Below are 23,867 nucleotides of genomic sequence, written 5' to 3'. Positions count from 1 at the left end.
TCCTGTTGCTTCTGTGTTTTTATTTCTGAGGAATGTATACTGTCATTTGTTAAGGGACACAGGAAGGGGCTGTATCCATCACAGTGCCAAGGCTATGCCTGGGCTCTTCCCCACTCCGCTCTTGGGGGTCCCTGTCAAAACCCCAAGGCCAACAAAAATCCCTTCAACTTGAGTACAGGAAATAGTTTCAAGCATTGACAATTCTTACACGTGATTATTCAAAGAATGCAAGACAGCCACAGTTCAGACAAATCAACTACAGAAATTATTAGAAACGGTGTGGGAGGAAGGCCCTGCTTCTTAAAATAATGATCACAAAAAAGAGAGAAACATGGCGGAAGCTCTGCCCCTCTGCCCAGTGGGGCCTGGAGGCAGGGTGTGGGTGCCAGTGATTCACTTCAGCAGGCCCACAGAATGGAGGGATGCCTTGTTCTCCTCCATCTGCAGAGAAACCCAGAACCAAACATTTGCTAGGCAGGATCTCGAGGGTAAGAGAGGGCTCTGGTCTGGAGAGCCCAGTGTGCCTGGTTGAGGAGGAGGCTGCTGAATCAGCTCTGCCGAATGACTGCTCAGGAAGGACCAGGGGGCCGAAGCAATCAATGGAAAGAAGTCCCTGACCTGCCCAGGCCCAGAAGCCACAATGGCTCTGCTTCAGATGCAGGTGCCAGAACGTAACATGCCTCCGGCTGACTCCACAGACATGGTGCTACTTTGCAAATCTGCAGGCAGACCCTCACTACCGCAGACACTAGCAGGTCCATAGGATAATGTGGTGTTGTGCAAAGACATCCCCAGTGTATTGTTAAGACATAGGTTCTTGTGTTGGTCAGGTTGGATCACAGGTTGAGGAGACAGTAGCCATTAGAATCGAAGTGCAAATATGATATGGTTGCTGTTGGCAGTGGGCCGGGGGAGGGGGGAGAGCCAGGCAGCACAGGGGTGGGTGGGTGGGGGGTGGGGGTGAGCAAGGGAGTGCAGGAAACCACTGACACAGCTATTCCCAGAGGGAGCCACACCATTCAGAGGAAAGGTGTGGGCTTGGCCCTGTGGGGCAGAATGGAGCAGGGTCTAGCTGTCTGACTTGTGCTAGAGACAGACTCTATACAGAGGCTAAGGTTCCTACATACCCACAATTCAATGTTAGGGGGAGAAGGAGTTCAAGGAGCTCACCCCAGAGCGGGAGGCTAGCCTGCCCTGCCACCTACAACACCGCCCTACACATATATCAAGATTTCCAAAGGGGTGGGGCAGGCCAGGAGAGCGCAGTGCCTTGTGCTCGGCCCGTGAACCAGCCTCTGAAGCCATCTGGTAAAATGAAAGTACATTCACTAATGGAAAAATATATTTGTATCTCAAGTCTGTAATGCAGTCCAGAATCAACACCTCTGGCCTTTTAGAAATATGAATTTTACACAAGGCTTTGTCAACTTCTGCTAACAGCGCCGTGAGAGAAGTCCCAAATGGACAGTGACCTCGCCATCATGATGCTTAGCATTTACTCTTGTTCAGTCTGCACAGAGGATCTACCCTCCATGACTTGTCCTCAGCTTCTCACAAATAGCTGGGGTCTGTGGCCCCACACCCCACGTGGACAGAGCCAGATTCTGGGAATGCTTTCTGGAAGGGCAGACAGAGTGTGGCTACATTCCAAGGAATGTTGGTGCACCCTGATCAGTGCCCTGTGGGTCCCCTGGGGCACCTTCTCCAGTCCCACATCTGGTTCTCAACTTCCCTGCTGCCCGGGAAGGGCAGTTCCTTGGCTGGCCAGCACGACCTGTCATTGGGCAGGGTTTGCCTGTCCCAACCACATTCCCGTTGCCCTGCGACCCCTGAGCAGTTCTCAGCTCCTGCCCATGTAAACATTTCACCAACCCTTTATGTCCACCTCTTCACCTCTGGGGTGGGGAAGGAGAAACCTCACCACAGGAAGGAATCGTAGGAGGGAGGGTCAGGGGCTACAGATCTACAGAGGTGAGATGGTTAGTCCCCTGACGTGATTCACAGAGAATTGACGGGGACGTGATCAAATCCACAAGAGGTCAGTGTAGCAATGGAAAAGGAGATGAAAAACCTCCACAAAACCAAACTCCAAGGGGCAGGCTGCAGGTATCAGGGACTGGCTATGCTACACGTGGAATGGAAAGTGCCCCCCTTCCTTTAATCTGACTCTTGGCTTGGGAAGTGGGGGGCATGACCAGACCCCACCTTAAAATCCCAAAGCAAGCAGGATAAATAGGAACCAAAGGTCTTGGTACCATCTATTATGGTTCCTCCATTAAAAAAAGGGGGGTTGGGGAGGGGTTTAAAAAAAAAGCCCCCAAACTCTGGCCCAATGTGATGAGGAATGTCATGAACTCCCTCTGACCCCATGAGAAGCACGCCCCAGTGTCAGTCATTGGGTACTGGACAGAGATAAAAGTTCTTTTCCTCCTGGGGTTTGCTGATCCAATTCCCATAGCCCATGTCCCGCAGGCTCTTCTTGAAGTAGTTCTTGGCTAATTCGTAGTCACGGGCAGCTTTCTTGGCCTCACCGTAGGAGAGCTGCAGTAGATCTCTGCGGGCACGGAAGGAGCAGAGCTTCTTAAACTGAAGGAAAATGTTCTTCTTGGACACCCGAGACAACTCCTTTCCTGGTCTAGGGAAACAGAGGCACTGGTTACTCATCTGGAAGCAGGTGAGGTGAGGGCTAAGGTGTGAATTTTGCAGAAGGTGGACACCCCTTAACTCTGGAGACTAGCGGGCAGGGGCCTGCCCTGGGGAGTCTGGCAGCAAGACTGGCTGGCCTCTCCTGTGCCATCCCACCTCCTTACCCATCCACAGTGCCTCTGGTGCCATCCAGGATCTCTAGGTCGTAGCCGTCGGCCAAGCACCAGTTGACGCTTGTCTCCTTGGTCTTTCCAGACTGCCTTTTGGAGTCGTACACACTGACTCGGCCAACCTAGGAACCCATGAGAGTGATGGAAGAAGGGAACCCTTCCAGAGCAAGAGTTTGGGAGCAGGGATGAAGACTCGTGGGTAAGGAGTATGAGACCCCGATCACTCCCCTTGAGAGCTGCATTAACTTCACCACGGTTCAGATGTACTTCACACTGAGAGTTTAAGCCCAGACACCCAAAGGGAGGAAGGAACAGCTTGCTCTTGGGACCCCCTTCCCACAGTGCAGTTTTGTAGGAGGAGGTGTGTGTCAAGAGCACACAGAATGAGGTTAGAGCACCTTGGGGTGGTTGACAATAAAGGGGTAGCGTAGTCCGTCCTCAAATGCCTTCCCATCTCTGGTCACGCGGCAGCAAATAGCACGGGTCAGATGCCCTTGGCTGAAAAGGTAACCTGGGTGAGAACAAAAGCAAGTTTGCGCTTGGGTCTGCACAAATGCTACCCAGAGGCAGAGGCACACAAGGAGCTGGAAGATGAGAAACAGTCATCAGGACGGGGAAATAGCTCCTGTGATGTGAAGCACCTGACTGTGGCCACACAAGACACACGGGGCATCTAATACCCACACACAAAATACAAGGATCTAAGGCAGAGGACTGAGAGAAGACGACAAGGAGGCTCTAAGAGGCTTCACCGCATCCCGAGACCCAGTCCGGCATGGCTTTCCTCAATCTGCTGCCCATGCCCACCTTCCCTGCCACAGCAGACTGGGCACTTGGACCCTGTTCCTACTTGGGAAGGGAGGAACAGGAATACAGGACAACATGGCCTATAGGTTGCTGGGATCTGAGCCAAGGACAGGTGGGTTCCAGCTCTCAAAGTAAGTCCCTCACCTAGTGTTACAGATTTCAGGTACACAGGCTGTAGGAAGTGAGTCAACAGTGCCCCTTGCAGGCCCAGCACGTTCCAGCGTAGAATTTTGTCACTACAGGACATGGTACGGAGTCTTTCCCCAAGCCGGATGCCATCCCACGTGGGTACAATGTCACTGGACTCCACAGGAATTGTGCCTTCCCCTGCATGAAAGACTTGAGTTGGACCAACGAAGGCCACTGGACCAAACCACATCCCGGGCACACTATGTGCACTCCTGAGGTACAGGCCATTGACTGCACATATTTTACAGTGCCGAGGTTGGGGTCTGCATATCAGAATTCAAGTCTCTGTGCTATAGCACAGCAGACAGGTTAGCAACCAGGCCACCGCCCAAACCTTGGGGTTTTTTTGAGACAGTTTTGCTGTATACCCCAAGCACAAACGTTTGATCCTCCAGCTTTAGCCTCCCAAGTCTAGGAGTGTGCTGCATGCCCAGCTGGTTTGGTATTGTTTCAGAACAGCTGTATGGAGCTACAATTCATATGCCATACCACGCAATCCACCCACTTAAAACACACAAGTGTTTTCACACCTGCTCCGTCATTACAATCAGTTGTTGAGCATCATGTCACCTTACAAAGAAGCCTTTTACACCAGCAAGTCCCTTGCCTGGCAACTCCCAGCTCCTGATCTGTCTGTGGGTCTGTCTACTCTGCACCTTTAGGACATGAAATCATATGACAAATATTCTTCTGTGACGTTTTTCAGCTAGCATGTTTTCAAGGTCTCAGGTCTTTATTTCTTTCTATGGCAGATAATATCCCATCGTATGGATAGATCACATTTTACTTAGCCATTTATCCGGGTGCGGGTACCTGTGTTCAGTCCACTCTAGCCACTGGGACTGTTACCATAAGCACGCCTGTTCATGTGTTTCTGTGGACAGACACCTCACTCCTTAGGTGAACCTCTGGGAGCAGAGCATGGGTTGTATGGTGGCTGTGTTCACACTTTGGGGAAAGGACCTGATTACTGTCTGAGGACCATCTGGATGACAGTGAGGTGTGAAGGGATAGGAGCGATGTGAGGAGACACTGGCTGACAGAAGAGAGGACTCTGGAGGGCAGGGCAGAGCCTCAGCAGGAGCTCAGGACGCTGGCATCACACGTGTCAGCTCAGGGGACCCCGCCTCCCATCCATTCTCTCTGTTTCTGCACACCTCGTTCCCATGACCACTGACACAGGGGCGGCTCTCATTTTATGTTTAGCTGGACTCTTCCTGGGGCTCCACGGACCCCTCTGCCTCCTAAGCAGCCTGGAGATGCCCTGCTCTCCCAGGCTACAGGCTTCCACACAGAACCTGCCCTCCCCCATGGACATGCTGCCTTGCTGCCCACTGGTGGTCTTGGGAGGTCGCCTGTCACTCACCATTCTCCACCTTGGTCCGAAGCTTGCCTTGCTTGGGGTTTTCAAAGACAGGGTAATGGCGGGATTCTGTGCTTTCCACAGCCCGGTCACTGCAGGACTTGTCAAAGAGGGCCCCATCTCCACACGGCGCCGTGCTGCCGACAATGGCGTTAGTTAAGACCCCCCCATGGATCTCCCTCCCACTCATGGGTCTTGAAGCCACTTGTCATGCAAGCCAGGGATGTACTTCCTTAAGCCCAGCTGGGTAGTGGGCAGCAGGAATGCCTCTGCCATCTGGGCATGCACCTCAGACACAGCGCAGACATGGCTTACAGCACAAGGTCGGGGCTTAGAGCCAGAGGAACATGGGGACAGCCAAGCCAGGGGTACAGACCTGATGTAGAGATGAAAAGAAACTGTCTTTTTTATCTGGAGCTTCTCTCCTCCCCTGGCAAGCTCAAATATGCTGTTCTTGGCAGTATGCTGGTTATACTTCATGAGCTCACTGTAGAGAAACCTACCAAAAGAAAGCTGGCTAGGAGGCAGTGCGAGTCTGGGCAGAGCAGAACACACCTCCACACTCTGCCCTTGGTTTGAGTCCAGGTAAGGCGAGGCCTCCATGGTACATGGCTTTCAGCCTCTCAAGTGGAAGAGGAACTGGTAAGTTCTCTGCAGGAGACCTCTGCACTTCATAAGAGGTAGCCTTTGGGGCAGCCATACAGGATCCCAGGTAGAATACACGGACTCAAGACCTAACAGGGCTAGCTGCTGCTTCTCCCCGACTCTTGCCCGTCATAAATTAAAGGCGACCCCGAGAAGACAGCCGGCAGGGACAGAGGTTGAGGACACGTTCTCACATAGAAGGAGAGGCTGCTTCGTTCCTAAGGCCTGAGGACGCAGAGGTCACTTTGTTTTGAAAAGATGCAGCCAGGTCACAAAAGGGCCTGACTGCTGACAATCTGCTGGGGTTTCAAGATGAGTGGACTGGGAGTCGGGAGGGCCCCACGACAGCTAAATGGCTTCGGCCACCTTGCTCACCTGATGAAGCCCCTCCGGGAGATGATTTCCGCATGGCAGTCATTGACTGTCTCTCCCTTCAGGCTGAGAGAGTCCCCTTTCACACAGCGATTCCCTGGGAAGGTCACCAAAAGAAACCCGGAGCGATCAGGGTGCTGGTGAAGCAGGTGAAGACTTTAAAGGCAGGATGGCCTTGGGCTGACCGACTCTGGACTCTGTGTTCTTTCACTTAGAGAAAAACCCATCCCTGGCAGCACAGTGCATGCCTATAACCTCAGCACTTGAAAGGCTGAAGTAGGAGGGTGGGGTGTTTGAGGCTAGCCTGGGCCACCCTGCCTCAAAGCCAAAACAAATCCCAGCCAAACCCCAAACTCATTCCAAATCTGAGCTGACTGCAGTTAAAATGAACAGAAACCTGAGTGCTCCTTAGTTGAAATGGGGGGGGGGGGGGGGGGGGGGGCGGCAGAGTCAGACTTCAGAGACTCTGGGATATTTTTGTAGTGTTTACTGCTAAGCAGTTAACTAAAAAAATCTTTTGGTTTTTCGAGACAGGGTTTCTCTGTGTAGCTTTGCGCCTTTCCTGGAACTCACTTTGGAGACCAGGTTGGCCTCGAACTCACAGAGATCCGCCTGGCTCTGCCTCCCAAGTGCTGGGATTAAAGGCGTGCGCCACCACCGCCCGGCCTTAACTAAAAAAATCTTAACAGATCCAACTCAAAGATGTTTTGAGCATCGTGTCAGCAACTTTGAAGACATTCAACCTATGTGGAGTTCTTTGTCCTCACCTTTGGACTTGCTCACAATGACTCCAGGAAGGCTGAAAAGGACCTGCTTCTCATCCAGAGGTCAATGTCTCAGGGTGCACTCACCTGTCCCCAAACTGACGACAACACCCATGTCCTCAGGGTCTCTCTTCATGACAATGGCGGCCAGGATCTTGCGGCCGAGCAGGGAGGGCTGGAAGCTGTTGGTGAGGGCGTTGAAGCAGCGGTGGCTCAGCATAGCTATCTGGTCGTGGACGGTGCTCCCAGTGAGAGGAAGCTGTGGGACAGGCGCGCTGTAAGGCCCCAGAGCTCTGCCTGCGTCCTGTGTGTCTGCTGGCACGGGAGCCATCCTTTCCCATTCCACATCTAGCACCCCAGACATGCACTCTACTGAGACCAAGACTGAAGCCTAGGGGTAATTACGGCACAGTGAAGAGCCGACTTCTCTGGGGAGGAGCAAGCAGAACCCCACCCCCCACCCCCAAAAGAGAGCACCAAAAGCAGATGTCTTAACTGTCTTTGGATGTGCGTCTGGGGACCTGGAAAGGAGGAGCATAGTTCTTCTGAGACTGGCCCCTGTCACTGGGGTTACCTCTGCGAAACCCAACTGCTCTGCCTTCTCGCTTTCCCCGATCAAGACTCGGAGGGCTGCGTCCGCTGCGTCTTGCTTGCCTTGTTTCTTGCTGTGCGCACACACGGCTGGAAACCAGCGGCCCCCAACTTTCGCTTGGTAAACAAACCTTTGGGATGAGAATGAGAATGAGAATGAAGACAAGCAGTGGCAGCCCCCGACGGCCACGGAGGGAAGGCTGGTGGTTTTCCTTAGAATGAGGCCACTCGTGCAAACACAAAGACCTGCTGGTCTCACTCGGGGGCAATCCTCAGATTTCAGTCCTTCATGAATTACGTGTTTTTTTGTTTGTTTGCTATCCAGACGTCAGCTGCACTATTTCTTAGTTTTTCCTCTAACCAGACCTATCAGAACTATAAACATATTTTAAAAGGAAATTTCATTTCATTACCATAAATGGGAAAACAGTGCCACTTCCCATAAACTGGAAGTGACTATAAAATTCATACAATCTTATTAAATTCTGTCTGTATTGTTACCTGCAAAGGCTCCTTATTACAAGGGAAGATGAGAGAGTATTGGAAAAGATTTCTTTACAGGCTGGGAAGATGGTTCAGTTGGTAAAGTACTTGCTTTGCAAGCACAAGAACCCGAGTTCTATCCCCGCCTCCACCACAAAAAAAGCTTGGCACGGTGGGGCAGCACGCTTGCGACTCCAACAACAAGGCGAGGCCAGGATCCCTGGGGCTGGCTGACTAGTTAGCCTAACCTAGTCAGCCAGCTCCAGGCCAAGTGAGAGGCCCTGCCTCCAAATTTAAAAACAAAAATACAAAAGCAGAAAAACAGACGGTGACTGAGGAATGACGTCAGCACCCGCCCCCCAACCATGTACACACAAACGAGAAAGGTTTATTCTCTCAAGTAGAAATACCCAGGAATTTAGCACGGTCTGATTCTCCCACCCCAAGACTGGGGCCCCACGGAGGCCAACCAAGCGCTCTCCACTCAGCTGTATTCCTAATACTGTCGAATTTTAGAGTCTCCAATTTTGTTTCCTGTATACCTCCTGACAACCTTGGAAGGTGACTGCAGTCTGCCTTAGGCCAAGGAGTCAAGCTTTCGAAAGGAATTATTTGTCCATTTCCAGAAGGCTGGAGACAGCTATGGGGGGACTGGGGGAGGGAGGGAGGGAGGAAATGGACCATGGGCTCTGAAGTAGGGAGGGGGTCCCCACTGTTCCTGAGGCAGGCTCCCACAAATCCAGAGCGAAGCTAGAGCGCAGAAGCCTGGAAACATACCAGCTTTCTGGAATCCTAGCTTTCAGTCAGCTCCCAATGCAAACTTAGCTTTGGATAATCCAATGGTGCCTCAGAGGCACAGCCCAGTCTCTGCCATCCACACTGACCTTCCCACTGTCCTTCAGTTACGAAGCAGCTGAATGCCTCTGTTCCTTTCTCTGCCCATGCTGGCAGGTCTCTGGCTGGCAGGTCTCTGCCAGCCAGTGGGCAAAATCCAGAATACGTGAGGGCAGCAGAAGGTCTGGGTGAGCAGGGAAAACTGTAGGGCCTCTGCCTCTGGAGACCAGGAGGATTTTGTGGCCATTGTGTCTTTGGAAAGGATGAGCACTATACACACATACTTTTGTGTATGTACAACAGAATGTGATTAAGCTTGTTAATTATGAAATTAGAATCCTTTAGAGCTGTGCTTTGCTAATATGAAAGCTACAAACCACATGAGGCTACCAGATTTTAAGTGAACTAAAAGATTAGATTTATGATTAATTCAGACCCTGGTGCCACATTTCAAATGCCCAGTAATACTTCAGCTAGCGGTTAGGCTTTTTAGCAGAAGTTGAGATTTTATTTTTATTTTCAATTGTGTATACACATCTGTGCAGTGCCTGGGAAGGCCAGAAGAGGGTGCTGGGTCCCCCGGGAGCTGGAGTCAGGTGGTTTTGAGCTGCCCTGTGGGTGCTAGGAACTGAACTGGGAACTAGGGTCCTCTGCAGGAGCAGTCTGCACTCTTAACGGCCGAGCGATCTCTCCAGCCCTCAGGGGGAGTGGAAAGCACACCAGTGACTATAAACGGCCCTTTTGAGAGGCCTGGGGTCTAGAGCAGCAGAGAAATGGGGTAGAGCCTGGAGGGAAGCAAGGTCTGGACTCAGGCTCTCAAAGATGGGTAAGGGTTTGTGGACGGGCTGAGGTCAGTAAGCCGAGACAGGCTGCAAAAGAGAGGCAAGGGGGAGCAGATGAGGAGACAACCGGTCCTCACACACACAGGGGAGGAAAGATGCTTCCTTCATCCTTCCCGACAGAGGCAAGGTAGGCAGGTCTGGTCTGGGGAAGATCAAGTCTTTGTTCTCTCAAGTGGGAAGGGAGTTACCAGTTTAGAGTGCCAACAGTGATTCCGGTGGAATCTGAAGCAAAGGTCTGGAAAAGTACTCTCAAAGGAGAAAACGAAAATTGTCAGGAAAGCGTTAATAAAGGACAAGAATGTGGAGAGGACCACTGATGCTCCACTCAGACCTTCACGACGTCCTACTGCTTCTGTGGTAAAGCAACAACCTACAAGGCAGGCCCTCTCGGCAAACAGCTGGCACAGGCTTGCCCTCTCCTTACTCCCTGCTCAGCCACCAGACCATCTCTCAGTCCCTTTACTAGCTCTGTCCTCCCACCGCAGGACTAGAGACGCACAGCTGCCCCTGGGTGTCCAAGGGAGATGGTTCTAGGATCCCCAAGGACACCAGACTCACAGAACACTCAAGTTCTTGAAATAAAACAGCACAGGATTTGCAAATAAGCCATGCACATTCTGCTGCGTGCCTCCATCATCTCTAATAACTTACAATACACAATGTGGTGGATGTACTATATAAGAAGGTTACCTTATCTGGTTCAGGGAATAACAGTAAGTACCTGCATATGTTCAGTACAGACACTATCAGTGTGGGGGGATGTTGCTTAAGACTAAACCCAGGTGTAATTAAAAGGAAATCTAGTCTACACTTGGTTAAATTGATAGATGCAGTACCAATGGACACAGGCTATCTGTCTCCTGTCCTGAATCCTTTGTTTCCTCTCAACCATCGTAAGTGATGCCTGAGCATCACGTCTTGGGAGGAATCCTCCCCTAGGGAGTGAAGCTGGGTCACAACAGATCCTTATTCAGGGCAGTCCAGCCCTTCCACAAGACTTAGCAAATGTGATCTCACACTTCCCCAGTGACTGCAGGCCACTATGCTAACAAAAGGGGCTCTACACACAAGTGTGAAGTAAACACGGCAGAAACCAGTTAGGATGTACCAGATGGCAGAAGACGCTGGCTTAGACCAGGTACTAACACCAAAGTGAAAAGCAGAGGGAACTTCGCCAGAAACTAAATGTACCCAGCAGAACTCAGGGACTGTTTAGTGGGAAAGGAAGGCGTAAGTATCCTGGGGTTTTTCCCCAACTTCACACAAGTTCCAGCTATCTAGGAAGAAGAACCTCAACTAAGAAAATGCCTCCATCTAGACTGCCTGTAGGGAAGTCTGCAGGGCATTTTCCTGATTAAAGATCCACGTGGGGGGGCCTGACCCACTGTGGACAGTGCTGTATAGGAAAGCAGACTGAGCTTTCAGCCACCTGACTTCCGTCAACAACGGACTAAGTGGAAGCTGCTGCTTTTGGTCATGGTGTTTATCAGCACTAGACATCCTACCTAAGACAGACTTGAGGGTGGGAAGCAGTGGCACTGTTTACTGAGATCCTGAGTCTTGGATCTCTGCCTAGGACAAGTCATGCAGGTGTCTATCTGATCAGGAGTGAATGCATGCAACCGGATACAGGGATCCGGAGCTCTGAGAGGTCTGTGGGAGAGACACCGTCAGCACTTTCCAGCATTTAGACAACATGTAAAAGCCTACACGTTGGTTAAGGTCACAAGAAAGAGAGGGAAGAGTGGATGCAGCATAATTCACACAAAGGAAAGGCCAGATGAGATGGAAATGAAATAGCTGCTGAATCAGCATCTGCCTGCCCAGGACAGCCGCACGGCAGGTCCAACGCGGCTACAGTCCCAAGGCAGCTGCACCCTCACATCTTCAATCCCAGCTCCTAAGTTCGTATGTCCCAGGTGAATGACTGAATTTCCAGGAATCCAAGGACGATCCCACTATCCTGTGACCAGGCTTAAGGAAGGGAGGCTGGCTGTAGGGAGAGACAAGAGGCCATGTCCTCTTTCCCAGCCAGCTTCCACACAGGACAAAGGTACCCTGAAGTGGGGGTGCTCGGGAACTCTTCTGGGCTCCGTTAGTTTGGGGGCTCTTAACTGGGTTATGATCATCAAAGGGCTAATGTTTTTTATTGTTTTAAAAGCTCTAGAAGACGAAAGAGTAACACTCTAAAAGAAAATGGGGCATGTCAAATGAGGCAATTCAATGAAATGCAAATACATATGGACGTGATAACATCAAGGACAGCACTACTAAAAAAAGACAAATTTAAAATAGCAAGATAATAGTTTTAATTATAAGTTTTGTTTTTTTTTGTTAGTGGAGGCACACACATATGGTGCATGTGTGGTGCCCAGAGACAATCTGTGGAGATCAGTCTCTCTCTCTGGGTCCTAAGGATAGAATTCAGGTCATCAGGTTGGTACCCTTACTCAATGTGCCATCTTGGTGGTCCAAAAGGTAATTAAAAAAATTAGAATTTACACACACATACACACACACACACTCACACAAACACACGCACACACACTGGATGTGTGCCCACATGGATGAAAGTGTACCAAGTGTGTGCCTAGTGTCCATGGAGGCCAGAAGTGGGTGTCAGATGCCCTGGAACTGGAGTTACAGATAGCTGTGAGCCACCCTGTGGGTGCTGGGAGCCAAACCTGGGTGCTCTGCAAGAGCCACTAGTGCTCCTAACGACTGATTCTCCCTAGTGCCCCTGCCCCATGTGATTTTTGTGAGATTTTCCTCCTTAGTTACTTTTTAAAATTAAAAAAAAAAAATTGGATATGGGAGGGCTAGAGAGATGGTTCCTCCAAAGGCTCTGGGTTTGATTCCCAGCACCCTATGACAGCTCACTAACATCTGTAACTCCAGTCCTAGGAATCTGGCCCCTTTTAGCCTCCATGGGCACTGAGAACACACGGTACAGACACACATGCAAACAAAACATCCACACATAGAATAAAAATGGTTACAGAAGGGTACTTGAAAAGGGATGAAAAGGATAGAAATCCAACTTTTCACTGAATGCTTTTTCAACCATTTGAATGATTTTGAATGAAGCTAAAATTAGCTCCTAAAACTGAAAGGCTCACACTCACTGCACCAGTGACTGGATTCTCAAGATGGCTGACCTAATGTCTTCACTAGGCTGTGCAGACAACCTGCCCTCTATTAGTCAGAGTTAACGTGCATCACTTCTTACCCTGAGGTTACCAGCCACCCTCCCCCGCTGATACACGGTTGTTGCCAGGACTATGACACTCACTTGGGTTCGTGAGGTGGTCCGGACTGGTCGATCAACTTGAACTCAGCAGCGAAGCCATGGGAGCGAGCATACTCTAACAGGCCGCCCACGGGGTTGGTGTTCAGGTACCTGACGAGCTCACCAATCCTCCTGATCTTGTTGGGTGCCACAGACTCATCAAGAGATTCCGAGTTCGCACCTCCAGACTAAGGGAGAATTGGCCGAAGAGGAACATGTCAGAAAGAAAACTCAGAGGGACTCAAGACAACCCTCATCTGCCCACGCAGTAACAGTTGACCTGTAACTTGAGCAGGACAGTGCCCCACCTGGTCATCAGCTGAATTGGCTGCCTCCTCCTGCAGAGCCTTCATGGCTTCCTCTGCGGCCATCTGCTTTGCTACTTTCTTGCTGGGGGCACTCACAGTGGGGAAGGTCTGGGCTCCCACGGCCACACAGTACTGGAACCTTAGAGGAAACGACGGGCAAGGATCACAATGGCTGGGCTGGGGGATCTGCCTCGCCCCGTCAGGCTGCCATCCTCCACAACGCGTAGCTCTTACACACATCACCTCTGTGTAGTAACCGTGGCCTTGGATAGCTAGTGTGCCCTGCCCACCCACTGCCCCCAGTGTCTACTGACCTGGCTAACCACTCAACATGCAAGGGCCACTCCTCACACCCGCCAGGAAGCCTTCTTCTGAACAAGTGTGTGCCAGAACCCCCAAGCAGGGAGCCGCTAAGGCATGCCCAGATCCTCAACCTTTCTGTCCCAACAGTGACCGCCACGCTGTCCACGCTGTGACCCTACCTAGTCCTCGGTCCCTTCGAACTCCTAATCCCAGATTCTCTGCTTCATAGCAGCAGCCAGGCCCTGAAGGCCCCTTTCCAGACTGCAACAGGAGAGACCATAAAGAGGAACGACTTCTCATCTCCGAGGCTGCAAGGGGAGTGTCTTTCCTACTTTGGGGAGACCTCCACAGGAGACACCACACGTAAGACATACTTGGGGTCATGGGCAGGGCCTTCTTTGGACAGGAGGCGAAATTCACAGGCGTTCCCTAGTTTGTGCATACACTCAAGCAGCGTGGTAACTGGGCTCTTCCCATTGAAAAAGGATGTTGTTGAGGAGCTGGGGGGCTGGGACTCTGCTGGCTGGAGAAAAGAAGAAAACACAAGACAACATTCATCAGATCACCAGAGCAAGGAGCAGCGGGCCGTTGAGACTTTATCTCTCCCTCTGGTTTCTTTTGAAACAATGTCTTCCGATAGTCCAGGCTGGCCTTGACCTCAAGGCAATCCTCCTGCCTCAGCCTGCCAAATGCTGCAATTACAGACTGAGACAACTAAATGTTAGGAGAGGCCTTCCAAAGGAGAAGCTGTGGGCACAGGAAGGGGTGACTTTACCTTCTAAGAGAGGAGAGTGGATTCGAGGTCTGTGATGGTCAGTTTTAACTGCCAACCTGACACAGCTCAAAACCAAAGGCAAGGAGCCTCAGTGAGGTGCTGTCTGGGTCAGACTGGCCTGTGGGCATGTCTGAGGGATTGTCTTGATAGCTTAGCCGACATGAGGAGACTACCCTAAATGCCAACAGTCCAGACAAAAGGACACGGGCAATAAAAGCTGTTTTTCTGTAGCCTGGCCTCCACTCACACTGCGGTATGGTTCGAGTTCATCGGTATGGTTGCTGCTGCCTCCCTCCCTGATATCACACTGGCTTTTCTGGACATCAGAGCAGCTCTCCAAGAGGAACGGCTCAGGCCTTCAGTGCCACGTTGGCACTGCCAAGGCACTCAGCCTCAGGGACTCAGCAGCTACCAGTTTTCAGCTCCCGGCTGTGAGCCGGCTTCATTAGAGCGCTCTGATCATACCGTGTGCCTAGCTAGGAAACCCTCTTTCCATGATTAGTTCTGTGAGTTCTGTTTCCCCGAGAACCCTGACTAATATTTGGTTCTTTCAACCCCGACATTCTGCAAATACAATCAGACCAGGACGGGAGAGGGAGAGCTGGCTAAGAGGGGAGGGCAGGGAGGACGGGAGGGCAGGGAGGACGGGAGGGCAGGGAGGACGGGAGGGCAGGGAGGACGGCAGGGCTGCTGCGTCAGGAGTGTTGACTATGTGAGCCAGGACAGCTTCCAGAGTCTGTCAGACCCTGACACACAACAGCCAAGGGTCAGCCAAGGGTCGCTGGCCCCAGGGAGGAAACACCTGCCTTCTCCGAGTCTTCTTCCATGGGACAGTGGGACAGTTCTTCTGGTGTCCCACCGTCTTGAGCTTTGGCCTCCCGCAGCAGAATGGCCATGGCTTTCACTGCTGCATCCTGCTTGGCCACCTTCTTGCTGCCGGCTTCAGCTGGGGGAAACTCTCGGCCGTTGATGACAACCTGGAATTTAAAGCTTGGTGGAAAGTTATTACATGTGTCAACGCCAGACTCGGTCATTCCTCTGTTCATTCAAAAGAGATCTCTACCCCAGAATGCTCTGCCACACTGACTGCCTTCCAGGGTCTCTACATAGCCCTGGCTGTCCTGAACCTCACCATATAGGCCAGGCTGGCCTCAAACTCAGAGATCCTCCTGCCTGACTCCCGAGTACCGGGATTAAGGGTGTCTTTTTTTTTTTTTTTTTTTAAGTTTAGTGTGTGTGTGTGTGTGTGTGTGTGTGTGTATGTCTGCGCGCGCGCGTGTGTGTATCAGAGACAACCTGTGGGAGTCAGTTTTCTCCTCTAACTACATGTGTTCAGAGGATCGAGCTCAAGCTGTCAAGCTCGGTGGCAAGTGTGTCTTACTTCCTGAGCCATCCTGCTGGCCCGCCGTGGTTTAGAGACAGGGTTTTGCTCTGTAGCCCAGGCTGGCCTTGAGCTACACATCCTCCTGCCTCTGCCTCCCAAGGGCTGGGATGACAGGCGTGCTGGCCTGCTATCATTTCTTAACAGTGAAAAAAGATAAAGTGCACAAAAGAAGTGGGTGGCCAGTCCTGCGAACAGCCCCCAGAGCTTTACCCTAGCCGACTGTGTGGACTGGCCTCTTCTATGGAGGTCCTAAGAAAGGTATTGTGATGCTCTTTTAGAATTCCCCAGACACCCACAGCAGACACCTGCCCCTTGGTGGTAAGAAGAGAGGAGGGAGCTGGGTATGAGAAGAGGAACAGGAGGCTGGAGGGGTGCGTGAGGGCTAGATAAGGAGCCACCTCTAAAGGTCTGCTGTTTAGGTGGGTGTCCAGGTCACTGGAGCAATGTGTCCTTCTTAGATGGCTTGTGCAGTGCTATAGCTCTGTCTGTCTGGGATGAAAAGCAAAATGCTTGGCCCCAGACCTCTGGCCTTAGCCTCAGCCTCCTTTGCTCAAGCTTTTAAATGTCTTAAGCTCTTGACTCAAGCTGGATTCATTTCATTCAGAGAAGGTCAGACTCTTACTTCCTAGGTCTTCAAAACACTTGAATATAACATCATTTTTTTTCATTTTTCCCCCCTTTGAGGCAGTCTTACTATATATTAGCCCAGGCTAACCTGGTACTCTCCACACTGCCTCAGTTGCCTGAGAGCTGGGATTATGGGTATGTGCCACCACACCTGGTAGCGTTCACGTTCCTTTCTTATATGGCTGAAGTCCCAGAATGACTAACGGCAAACCCCACAGCTTTCCCTTAGCTCTGGAGGGTGCTGAGAGAAAGAAAGAATGCTAGCCCCTAGCCCCAAACTGGGCCCTGGCTCTGCCAGTTTGGGGCTAAACACACCCCTTTGTCTAGCAGTTCTCCTGCAGTGACAATTTGGTATCGTGAAGGAAATTAAGGAAGAAATAGGTCACTGCTGGGAACCCTCACGCCTGGAAACCAGGGGTCACACATCAGACATCCTGCATATCAGATATTTCACTGCAATTCATAACAGTAGCAAATTTACAGTTATGAAGTAGCAACGAAATCATTTTACGGTTGGGGGTCACCACAGCATGAGGAACTGTATTCAAGGGTTGCAGCATCAGGAAGGCTGAGAACCGCTGCTGTAGTGCAAAGTCTGGCCAGCTGCCTATAGTCAGTGCAGCCCTGTGTAGGAGAGGTGTGCAGAAGTACAAGCACCACCTTCATAAGACCGGCAGGCAGCTTTCTGTGGTTGACACACCTTCCCGTCCTCTCCCAGCTGAGGCTGGGGGGGGGGGGGGGAAGACGACATGCACTTGTTGCTGCCTAACAAATGCTGTTATTCTGCTGGCCTAGCCTGCCCCGCCCACCCGCTCCTACACCCCTCTGCTCAGCCTGCCCCGCCCACCCGCTCCTACTCTCCTCTGCTCAGCTTGCCCCGCCACTCTCCTCTTGGGAGCTTCAGTTTGGCAGTGATGGGGACAGAAGTAGTCTGTGTTACCTCTGGCCCAAGAAGGTAGATATGGGTGCACAAGAGCTAGTCATCTCTAAGGAAGTTCACTTCAGCCAAGAGAGTCAGTCTCGGCTACCTCGAGGTCTATCCTCTCTGATTAGCATTTAGAGAAACGACCAATCAAGGGTGATTTAGCCAAAAGGTGGGGAAGAGAGAAGGCAAAGACAGAAGCCACCACTCGCAAGTGAGCTGAGACAGTGCAGGAGCCAGAGCGCCCGACTCACATTAGGCACGTGTCCTGGGTGGTCTCTTACCGAGGCTCATGGGACGGTCCACTCTGCTCTATGAGGTTGAAATCACAGGTCTGACTAGTGAACTGAGCATACTCTAGCAGCCCGCTGACAGGGTTCTTCAGCTGGCACTCGGTCAGCTTCTTGTATGGTGAACACCGTGGCGAGACAGGACTGTAGAAGGAGGGCATCTCCATGATGGCTCGGAACTCACCCGGCGCCGTGCGGATACTATTCAAGTTATCTGGGATGTCATCTGTGGCCCACTGGCCATTTTCAGAGTCAACATACCCTGCTCTAGAGGGGCCATTGTGATAAGCGTGTGGTCGCAGTCTCACGGGTCCTGGCCTGGCCTCATACCTGCTTTCATACCTCATCACAGGCTCCTGCCCATTCTCCACTTTTTTGGGGGTTGCCATGCTGCTTGAGGCACCTGAAGGGGGTGAGTGGCAGGTGGGGAACGAGGTGCTTCTGGTGGCCTCTGGGACAGCTGCTGGGGCACTGTGTGTACTCCTCTTGATCTGCAGCCGCCCACGCTTCTTGTCTGTCAAGTACCAGATGGGAGGCGTGGCCCCTTGTCGGTAGACATCGCCTTGCCTTTCCAAGTCAATTAGCACTGCATTCACATCTCGGGCCTTGGTGAGGCCAATGTTCTTAGCCAGGTTCAGGGCAGAGGAGTTGGACACATTGAACAGGTAGTCACAGATTTTCTCCTTGATCTCTGCCATGTCAAGAGGCTCAGGAGGTCCTTCTACGTCAGGGGCAGGCTCTCCGTCTTTACTGTCCAAACCAGGCTCTTCCTGAGGGACTTCCTGGCCACAACTGTCTGGATTCACAGCTCTAGGGGGCTGAGCCTGATGTGAGGGTACAAGGCTCCACAAAGGAGGAGTCCCTACTCCTCTATGCAGCTTCCCCTTCCTTTGCAGGGAGTACAATATACGATTGACCTCCTTCTTTGGGACCCTGAGCTCTCTGGCTAGGACCTGGGCACTGGTGGCCTTCCCCTCACCAAGCTCCTCCAGGCGACCTAGGATTTTCTGCTCTGGACTCTGACTAATACTCAGCTCCTGGAAGTGTGAGCAAAGCCTGTCAGCGCCTCTCCATGGTAGACTCCTGCTCTGTGGGGGAGGAGGTGGGAGTCCTATGTGGAACCCCTGACTTCTGAGAGTCACACTCGTGGGGAAACCCCAGATTTCCAGTTGCTTGCCTTGGGAAGGTGGCCCTGGGAACCTTGGCCAGTGTCCTGGGAGGAATGGTGGCAGTGACTGGGATTGGTGTGCAATCAGGGGCGCTTCTGGGAGCCGCCCTTTGAGGAAGTCTATCTGCTGGAGCTGGAAACTCCTGGGGAAAGACTCAGGCCCACGTGGCTGCGGAGGTCTCCACTTGCTCTGCTCATAGCTGGGGTCCAAGTAGGAGCGTGTCTGGTGAGGGAACACCCCTGCAGAAGATAACATGGAGGACAGAGCTTGAGTTAGAGCCGTACATGAGTTGGACATCCCTCCAGTTTCTGCCTGGAATTCCAAGCAGGCAGGGTAGCTGACTGAGTTGTGGCCTATGCCCTCACTAGGGTAACTTTAGTTCACTGGCTTCTGCTTGTGAGCTCATCAGGGACACAGAGGAGGGGACAGTACAAGCAAGACACATGATGTCTTCCTTATGGCGGCCTCTCAGCGAGGCCTCCAGCAACTTAACACTTTCCTTTGCAACAGGAGTTTAAGGCAATGGGGAAAAACTTTCTACTCACCCCCCAAATTCTCCTTCTAAAACTAGAAACACATAGCCAAAAAGATGGTTCCGTGGGTAAGGGCACTTGCCACGGGACCTGGTGACCTGAGTTTGATACTGAAGATCTGAGTGGAGGAAGAGAAGTGAGTTTCCTCTCATCACCGTGTATGCAGGATGGCATGTGCACCATCACCCCAACAAACAAACAAACAAACAAACAAACAAACAAACAAACAAACGTGACCCTGAAACACAAGCACATGGGATCTCAGAAACAACCAACCAAACACAACCCTGAAAGTGGGAGGAAAATGGGACTCAGAGTGCGTGAGATCAGCCATCTGAGCCGGGCTCTCCACCACACAACACAGCCCCTTTAGTCTCTAAAACCCTGTCATGGGGATGATCTTGACAAGCAGAATTGAAGCCTGGATGACACTGCGGTGTTCCCCTTCTCCCAGCTCAAGGAGGAGCGTAACAGGAGGAGCCATCTCCACGCGGTAACCGCGTCCTAGAAGAGGGCAGACAGCTTTGAAGAGCATGGACTGAACTGAAGTCTGCACACACAAGACCACCCGGCTCCTCTGTGCGCACTTCTACCCCACAGGCTTGGGAAAGGGTGCTGTGCGGCAGAATGGGCAGCCCAATCACACGGCTCAGTAACGGAGACTACGTGATTTCCGATTGGCTCTTTAAGTGAATTTGGGGAAAAAGACATTTTCATTTCAGAGAGGTTAAAGTCAGTGTCTAGGTAAATACCTTTTTTAGACTTATTTATGTGTGTGGATGTTTTGCCTGCATTTATGTACCACATGTGTGCCTGGTGCCCAAGAAGGCCAAAGATCTCCGGAGCTGGAGTTACAGATGGCTGTGGCCCAACAGCAGCCATTGTTCTTAACTGCTGAGCCGTCTCTGCAGCCCCTAAATACAGTCTTGATTTAAATGGCTATTTTCAGACAAAATCCGGCAAATATGAGTGCCTAGTTACAAAATTGCTGAATAAGTTGAAATATACTCACACTACGGAACATTACAGTTTGTAAACATATATACATGTATGTTGGATTCCCCCCACCCCCTTTTAAAGAGACAGAGTTTCTCTGTGTAGCCCTGGCTGACCTGGAACTTACTTTGTAGACCAGGCTGGCCTCGAACTCACAGAGATCCGCCCACGTCTGCCTCCCAAGTGCTGGGATTAAAGGCCTGGCTACATTTGTATTGTGACCACAGAAAATTTGAGTATATGTTAAAAGTGTAAATGGCAGAGTACATGTATGTTACAGTCTCTTCTATTAAGAAAAAGGGAAAATCCCCAAGAGTGAGTGTGTGTGTGCACACACACTAGTATGAACAAAGATGAAAAGAAACAGTAATGAATTTACTGAGTTATATTTGGAAGGCAGGACTAAAGAAGGAATTCTTTATTCTGTCTTACCCCTAAAAGCCCTTTAAAAACTAATTCCCAATTGAGAATGGCTGCGGACAGTCACTTAATGAGACTGAGTAGTTCTCAAAGTCACTGTGTGTGTGCGCGCGCGCGTGTGTGTATGTATATACACACATATGTATATATACACACAGAATGTATATATACACACAGAAAGATACACATACATAGACACACATATATACATATATAAAAATGCCTTTCCTTCAAGTCAGATGTCCTCCGTGTTATTAGGGAAAGGCTTTTGAAAATACAACATTTAAAATACAACATTAAGGGCTGAGGAGATGACTTGGTGGGTAAGCATTTGCTGCAGAGTCCTAAGGACTGGAGTCTGAATCTCCAGAACCCACAAAAAGGCCTAATGTGTGGTATAGGCATCACTAACTGCAGGACTCCTGAGTGTACAGGGGACCAAGAGAAAAATTCCTGGACGCTTGAGGGCCAACACTGGAAACGAGAGCCTGTCTCAGACAAGGTGAAAGTGAGGACCCAACCCCGAGGCTGTCCTCTGACCTCCAGATACGAGTCTATGTATGAGTACACATCCATAAAATTAAAAGCTGGCCTTTTGGGTAGGTTTCTTGAGACAATGTCTCACTCTGTAGACCAGGCTGGCCTCAAACTCATGGAGATCCACCTGTCTCTGCCTCCTAAGTGAGAGGATTAAAGGCATGTGCCACCATGCCCTGAAAAATTAAGTTTTAAAAGTACACACAGACAGATAGACACACACTTTAGAACTATAGCTCGGTGGTAGAGCGCTTGCCTAGCAAGTGTGAGGCCATGGTTCATCCCAAATAGCTTCTTAAAATTGAAGGTATAAACCTGGGTGGGGCGTGCCAGCCAACCCAGCACTAGAGGCAAGAGTTGTGGATGGCTCAGGGCAGCCAAGGTCAGCACATACAAACTGTCTCAAAAAAAACCCCAAACAAACAAACCCACCACCATCATCCAATCAAGATACAGAACATTCCTATTTCCACCAACGTTTTCCCCTTCCCCTGTGCATTCAACCGTGCCCACCTCCCGCCGTCCTCGGCGCCAAGCATCAGTCATGAGCCCTCTGAATCCGGATCCTTCTGTTTAGAACACTGCTGCTGGGACTCACGGACTGCAGCTCAGGACAGCATTTCTCTCTTTAATGCTAAAGAGAATTCCACTGCCGCTTACCCCATAAGCTGTGGAAAGACACCCTAATCCTAACCATGTAGGTTATCTGCAGGCTAATTAAATTCCCCAGGAAGTTGAAAGAGAGCAAGGGGGAAGGGCCTTGAGGTAAGAAAAGTTGCTCAAGTGGGGCTACAGCAGTTCAGCGAGGCGCCAGCGGCCGGAGCAGAAATGGAAGGGGTGTCTGCCTTGGCCTGGGTCCTCAGGGTCGGGCTCGGACCCCGGTCCATCTTCTCCCACGCCTCCTCCCTCCTCTTGCTCAAAGCTCCAACAACTAACTGAATACAGATGCCCAGAAGGGCAGATCGGCTTGACGAGGGAGTACAGGACACGCGCAACGCACACTCCACAAGCCGGAGGCGGGGGTACAGACCGGCGGGCTTACCTGCGGGTCCCCTGAGCCCCTGAGACATAGCGCCGGCCAGGCCCGCACTTGGGCCGCAAGATGGCTCCCCAGAGTTAGCTTTCGTTTCCTGGAAAGGCTCCCTGCCCGGGCCAGGAGGCGGGGTTTGCTCTCGGCAGCCGCGCGCAGCATCCCGCCCACCCCAAGCGCTGGACCGCCGCCCTCCCCACCCACCGCTTCCTCGGCGCTCCGCCTCCGCACTATTCACATTGCCAGCTGAGAGCTGGGGTGCAATTTATGTCGCGGTATTGAAAGCTTTACTTGGGCACTCAACAGCGTCCCCTCTGCCCGGTGAGGAAGTTCCTTTTCCGTGTTTAATCCCCATTACTTGAGAGATTTACAAGTCTGTCCCTCCCTAGAATGACCGACTGACTGTGGATGCTCTGTCCCCAAGAGCTCATCCACCCTGTCGGCTGCTGCAAACTTCATACCTTCTTGCGGATAAAATTCCTTCCTTTGCTGACCTTTGTATATTCTGTTACTTGGCCTAGAATGTTCCTCCTTTTCCTTGTTTTTGTTTTTTTGAGACAGGGTCTCATTCTGTAACCCAGGCTGGTCTGGGACTCAGTATGCAGTGCAGGCTGGCCTCTAACTCACCATAATCCTCCTGCGTCTGCCTCCTGAGTGCAGGGGATTATAGATATGCACCACTGGGCCTGGCTTTCTAGCAGGTACTTTTACTAGTACTTTCTGTGAAGCTTTTTTTTTTTTCCTGTTCTAAAATATAATTAATTGGTAAAATAATGACTATGCATTCTGGGAAGCTTCACATCTAGGCAAGGCCAACATTCGAGGAAGAAGTTAAAAGAATGTGCATCCAGTCACAGTTTATAGCGGTCTCTTATTGCCAATCTGCCAGTCACACTGAACATGTCATCACATCATTTGTGCAGGACACCAATTTTGTTGGGGGGAAGGGAAGCAAGAGCTATCCTCAATGGGGAGTTCATTACAACTTTGGAGGAATCCCACCCACACGTCAAGGGAAGCAGACATCGCCTTCGGGGCCAAGACACACTTTCCTGTGCATTGTGTTGTGTGCATCACGGACAGTGGGTAGTCAGGATGGCCTTCAGGACAACACGGTCACAGGACTGGGACAATCCCAAGGGGAATTTGAGGATGGTGAGGAGGGCTACCGTGAGCTGTTTCACACCAGAGACAATTGTAACAAAGTCCTCAGATCTGCGATCTCTCTCTTATTACCTGGCACACTGTTTGATGAATTCATCCACTTTGTTTGGGGAAATTCTCCTTGTCTTGCGAATGATGTTCTGCAGCTCTGTGAAGCTGTTTTTCAAAATCTGCTTCACAGACTGTGTCCCAGGGAGGTCTTCCCTGACTCCAGGTAGTGGGGAGGCAGCGAGGAAACGGGAATTTGTATGGCCGATTTTACTTGTCAGCAAGTGGGCACTTGGAGCTGCCAAGACACTTTCACAGTCCTGGGCACCTGGTGTGTGCTAGTGTTCAGCACCCAGCACGTGGTGTAAGTGGGAGCCCCAGAATGCAGCAGTCTGGCCAAGATGGACGGCTCAAATGTCACTCCCA

At 51.2% G+C, this 23,867-nt stretch overlaps 1 protein-coding gene and 1 long non-coding RNA gene across 3 annotated transcripts; one reads left to right on the top strand and one right to left on the bottom strand.

Moving 5' to 3' along the window:
• Nucleotides 1-22,384, bottom strand: Adar (adenosine deaminase RNA specific). 2 transcript variants are annotated; one of them, XM_052731525.1, is made up of 15 exons: nucleotides 22,302-22,384; nucleotides 17,599-19,012; nucleotides 15,184-15,371; nucleotides 13,981-14,125; nucleotides 13,304-13,442; nucleotides 12,999-13,183; nucleotides 7,531-7,678; nucleotides 7,044-7,215; nucleotides 6,196-6,289; nucleotides 5,552-5,674; nucleotides 5,179-5,312; nucleotides 3,768-3,950; nucleotides 3,215-3,327; nucleotides 2,811-2,938; nucleotides 1-2,635 (listed from the first exon to the last, which is right to left on the bottom strand). In XM_052731525.1, exons 1-15 carry the CDS (start codon nucleotides 22,327-22,329, stop codon nucleotides 2,389-2,391), a joined length of 3,441 nt encoding a protein of 1,146 aa, XP_052587485.1. In that variant the 5' UTR covers nucleotides 22,330-22,384; the 3' UTR covers nucleotides 1-2,388. The 2 variants fall into 2 exon arrangements, with proteins under 2 accessions (XP_052587485.1, XP_052587484.1); XM_052731524.1 differs by having other exon boundaries at nucleotides 7,453-7,678; nucleotides 22,302-22,382.
• LOC128106205 (uncharacterized) lies at nucleotides 7,685-12,230 on the top strand. The gene is made up of 2 exons (XR_008216627.1): nucleotides 7,685-8,981; nucleotides 9,036-12,230. It is a non-coding gene; the product is annotated as an uncharacterized LOC128106205 (long non-coding RNA).
• Nucleotides 22,385-23,867: the final 1,483 nt, after the last annotated feature.

The sequence above is a fragment of the Peromyscus californicus genome, unplaced genomic scaffold, assembly GCF_007827085.1.
Source record: "Peromyscus californicus insignis strain IS unplaced genomic scaffold, ASM782708v3 Scaffold_9__1_contigs__length_137607984, whole genome shotgun sequence".
Classification (NCBI taxonomy): Eukaryota; Metazoa; Chordata; class Mammalia; order Rodentia; family Cricetidae; genus Peromyscus; species Peromyscus californicus.
This window is presented reverse-complemented; position numbering and strand designations above follow the sequence as displayed.